At 30.5% G+C, this 5,000-nt stretch overlaps 1 protein-coding gene across 1 annotated transcript in view; it reads right to left on the bottom strand.

Moving 5' to 3' along the window:
* Window positions 1–2,960: 2,960 nt before the first annotated feature.
* The window catches only part of LOC124947021 (homeobox protein goosecoid), a 21,917-nt gene continuing 19,877 nt past the window's right edge, over window positions 2,961–5,000 (bottom strand). Inside the window, exon 3 of the mRNA XM_047488594.1 lies at window positions 2,961–3,397. Within this exon, the coding sequence (XP_047344550.1) occupies window positions 3,152–3,397 (246 nt within the window). The 3' untranslated portion in view covers window positions 2,961–3,151. The remainder of the gene's footprint in view (window positions 3,398–5,000) is intronic.

Below are 5,000 nucleotides of genomic sequence, written 5' to 3'. Positions count from 1 at the left end.
AGAGAGAGAGAGAGAGAGAGAGAGAGAGAGAGAAAGAGAAAAAGAATTTAGTGAATCGAATCATTGTGAAATCCGTGGCGAGAGCAGTTGGAGCGTTTTACTCCCGGCGTGATTATTTCCAAGGAAAAATTCAGGATTGTGTCTGGCAGTAGGTAGAGGACGATTTCCAGAACGAGTCCTGGCACTCGGCCATATCCCACGTTTACGTGGTGGAAAAAGAAAATGGCCGTAAAGCTTCTTTCACGTCGAACGACGTGAGCAGTTTTATCCATAACGATCTTCCATATTAACATAAAACGGCCAAATCTTTCTCTTTGTATTTTTATCAAATCTTATCGTTGCTCGAATCATTCCAAAAAATTGTATTTCTTTCATTGTATTTTCTAATACCTAAAAAAAAAAAAAAAAAAAAAAAAAAAAATAGAAAAGGAAAGAGAGAAAAAGGAAAAAAAGAGAGAAACTTTTTTCTACCATTTGTTCATTACGATAAATAAACAATATATCAATCAATCAATCAATCAATCTATCTATCTATCTATCTATCTATCTATCTAAATATCTATATATTTATTTATATCTTTATTGAGGTGAATCGTGAAATACGAAGGCATGACTATGACATCGAGCTACGCGTTCGTCAAATATGACTTTTCTCCTCTTTTCCATTCCTTCCTTCCTTACTCCCTTCCATCCATCGTTCCTTCGTTCGTTCGTTGACGTTTTCCGAATGAGCGGCTTTTACCGCTCGGTGAACGCGTCATCCAGCCATCCGCGGAATGTCGCGGAATTCGTAACTGGGAATTAGCATGTCATAAATTCTGATAGAGGGGGTGGTCTCGCGAGACTCATGCTCGCCTCTCTCTGTCTCTTTCTCTCTCCCTCTCTTTCTTTCTCTCTCTCTCTCTCTCTCTCTCTTTCTCTCTTTATCTCTATCTCTATCTATCCATCTATCTCACCGTTTATCTGTCTCTCTCTCTCTCTCTCTCTCTCTATTTCTCTCTCTGTCTTTCTCTTTCAAGTACCTTTTCAGCCATTCCGTATCAGCTTCCACGAAATCTCTGCTTCTGAAAAGAATTTGCTTCCATTGAAAGGGTTAAATTATTTCTATTTGCAAACCATATATCAATCCATCATAGCTCGAAATAAAATATCTAAGATAAAATGATTATTAAAGATGATTAAAATAAGATGAGAATTATTTATATTGTTTATCGTACGCCTGTAGATATGCAACGCCATTAAATACATATACGTAGAAATTGTTGTATAATTTTTTCGGGATTTACGATAAAACAAAGAGAATATATTTAAATTCGATGATAGTAAACTTATCTTCCTTCCTTGTAATTTTCATAATTTTATTTATGAATTCAATCGTTGCTTTTGAAAAGAAAACATTTCCAACTTAAAGTGACAAGAAAAGAAAAGAATAATAATCGGGAAAAAATGTTAACGTGTTGGCTATCGTACGCCTGCGGGTATGCAATAATTTGTATTAAAATATACGTACGTATAAGTTGTTGCCTATTTTCAGACGTACGTGTATTAAAAAATTAAAAGGATACATAGGTACGTATATGTTTTAATTAACGATATAATGCATTTAATTAATTAGATACGATCAATTTTGTTGTTTTCTTTTTCTTTTTTTTTTTTTTTTTTTCTTTTTTTTTTCTTTTTTTCCTCGTAATTTTCATAATTTTATTTAGGAACTTCACGCGATATTACATCGGATATCTGCATCGTATTCACTATTTTATACGATAAACGAATAATATTTACACTCACACACTGTATATGTATCATAAATACACGTTTCCCGTTCGTTTTTTAATTAAATTTTTATTTTTATTATATATATATATTTTTTTTTTTTTTGGTTTTGCTTATTTCGCTTTATAATATAAGTGGCGGGGATATTATTGAAATAAAGTTTATACTCGGATAAATGTAATCCTTCGTATATGTGCCCTACGTACATATCATCTACCTCTCTCTCTCCCTCTCCCTCTCTCTCCCTCTCTCTCTCTCTCACTCTCTCTCTCTCTCTCTCTCTCTCTCTCTCTTTCTCTTTACACATCTTACAACGACAACTTTTCGTTCCATTAACAATTTCGTAAATAATGTCTATCTTACAAGCCGAACGAACACACAATAAATAATCTCTAAAACAATTGTATTATTTACATAATGATACCTACGTTCGCGAATTTAACGTCCTCATTTCGATTTCCTTTTTCTCAAACGATCGTTCATTACGATTTTTAATTTCTATATCAATTTCGTATCTTATCGTAATACTACCCTCGCGAAAAAATCGCAAAAATTAATTTTAGAGTATTAGAAGTTAATCACTTTACAATGTTTAATTATTATTCCATTAAGGATTCAATTTTAATGTTAGATCACGTCGGATTTATTCTCATCCATTCACCTTTTTACTTTTCCATGATATTTACATCGACCATTTGTTTTATCTTACTTTATTCTTTATTTTCTACTCTTTTTTTTTTTTTTCTTTTCCCTTCTTCCTTTCTTCCTCTTTCCCTTTCCTTTCCTTTTTTCTTCCTCCTTTTCTTTTTTTTTTCTTTTCTTTTCTTTTCTTTCTCTTTTTATTCGACGATAATATATAAATCGGTAGAATTATATTTATTTACACGAGACTTTTTTAATCGTTTTCTCTATTTTAATACTTCGTCGTAAAAAATTGCTCTTCTCTTTCTCTCGTAATTGTTCTTTTTTTTTTTCTTTTCTTTATTTTTCTTTTTTTGTTTTTTTTTGTTTCCTATTTCTTCCCCCTCCCCCCCCCCCTTTTTTTTTCTATTCCTTTTTCTCCTTAAAGATAAAGCATTAATCAAATTGTTATTCGCTTGTGCGACACAACAATTAATACAAAGAGAAAAGAAAATATATATATATATATATATATATATTACTTTACGAACGATAATATTTATTCGCTCGTTAGTTCCTGAAAATTATATATTATTTTGAAAGAGAAACGATATAAAAAGAAATTTACAGAAAAGAGAGAATGATTACAAATTTAGATAAAACGTATTTTACAATCGAGTCCTTTTTCTTTTTTTTTTTTTTTCTGTTTTTTTTCTTTTTCTTTTTTTTTTTTTTTTATCCAAATCGAAAAAGATATTTAAACGACGTAAGGCCGATAAAGAGGTTCCTGAAGTTCGGTCGAATTTCTTTGAGTTTCTTGCAAAGTTCCCCTGGGTTCTTCCGGTGTGCACGGTGCTGTTACCGATACGTCACTTCCGGTATTATCTCTCTCGGAATTCTTCGCATTACCGGCATCCTCGAGTTTCCCACTAGCACGTGCCTCCTGTTGTGCTTTCTTACTTCTCTTCCATTTCATTCGTCGATTTTGGAACCAGATCTTCACCTGAAATGAGAGACAAAAACGTTCGTGTGTTGTTTCTTTCTTTCTCTTTGTTTTGTTTTTCTTTTCTTTTCTTTTCTTTTCTTTTCTTTGGATACTCTTATTTTCTTTTTTTTATTTTTTGCTATTTTTCTATTTACCTTTTTTTTTTTTTCTCTTTTATTTTACCTCCTAATCGATTTCGATTTAAACGAACGATTTAAGGGATTAAACGAGCTCTTAAGATATAATTATGCAAAATCATCGTCCCCCCATCCCCTCATCCCCTCAATCACTTTTTCTTTCCTTTCTTTCTTTATACTTTTTTCTTTTTTTTTTTTTCCTCAGAGAAAGCAAACATAACGCAACCTTTTTATCCTATGCGAATTAATTTTCAGAATTTGGCGATAAATTTTTCTCACGTGTGCGTATCAACGTGTGTGCATGCATTTGCTTCAATCAACAACGATAAAGGATCGAACAATTTTAGATATTCAAAATTTTTTAATTGCTTCGAATACATACACACACACAAACAAACCTATGCACGCACGTTCGCGCACATGGAAATTTGTTAGGATGCACGTCAAGGAATTGGAATAACTCAATGCAAAAATTAAGGAATTGGAATAACTCAAAAATCATTATTAAAAATTTTGTTCATTTCTTACTTAATAAATAATAGATAAAATAAAAAAAAAAATAAAAAATATATATATATATATATGAATATATACGCATTATTATATATTTATACTTTTAATAAAATAAAAAAGAAATATATTAATTATTATAACATACTATATAAAATAAACAAAATATATTATATGTAGAATATTTTTAATATAAAAAAATATTTGTATTGTTTGAACATACATGTATATATATATTCTAGAAATCACACATATACATACAATCGACAGACAGGAATATTCAAGACGAGACATCGTAAATCAAGTAGAGCGATAGGATAACACGATTTTATTTTTTTTTTTGCCCACCCTCTCTACCCTCCCCTTCGCCCTTCGGTAAAATCATAAGAAAGCGATGTAAATCTTTCGGACAACATATCATGCTCCCATGTAGCTTCTTTCGGAGTAACCCCTCCGAGAAAAAGAAAACTCACGAATTTCGTGCTCGTACGAATACGAATGGGAAGGAATTTCACCCTGAAATTTCTACGACTCTTGATTCCGAACGATTTTATTATGAAATACCTACGCGTTTCCTTCCTGTTTTCTTTTTCTTTTCTTTCTTTTTTCTTTTTTCCTTTTATATATAAAATAAAGGCCTTCCATAAAAATGAAATTATTATTGAATGAAAAGATAAAGGGATTTCGATGCCTGTGAACGCACACAAATATGTTTCTTTTATATTAATAAATTAAAATATCATTGATATCGATCATTGGATATATATATATATATATATATATATATATATATATAAATCATGATCCAAATGAAAATGGTTCTTTATTTTCCTTTTTATTTTTTTTGTATTTCTTCTATTCTTTTTTTTTTTTTTTTGGAACACTGACGAATACCATCTTGATCAATTAAATCAAGATAAATTAATTATCTATTGTATAATTACCGTAACTATCTGTTTTATTAGAAAAAGAAG

Source organism: Vespa velutina, chromosome 2 (assembly GCF_912470025.1).
Source record: "Vespa velutina chromosome 2, iVesVel2.1, whole genome shotgun sequence".
Lineage (NCBI taxonomy): Eukaryota > Metazoa > Arthropoda > Insecta > Hymenoptera > Vespidae > Vespa > Vespa velutina.
Note: the sequence above shows the minus strand (reverse complement) of the source record. Positions and strands in the feature narration are given on the sequence as shown.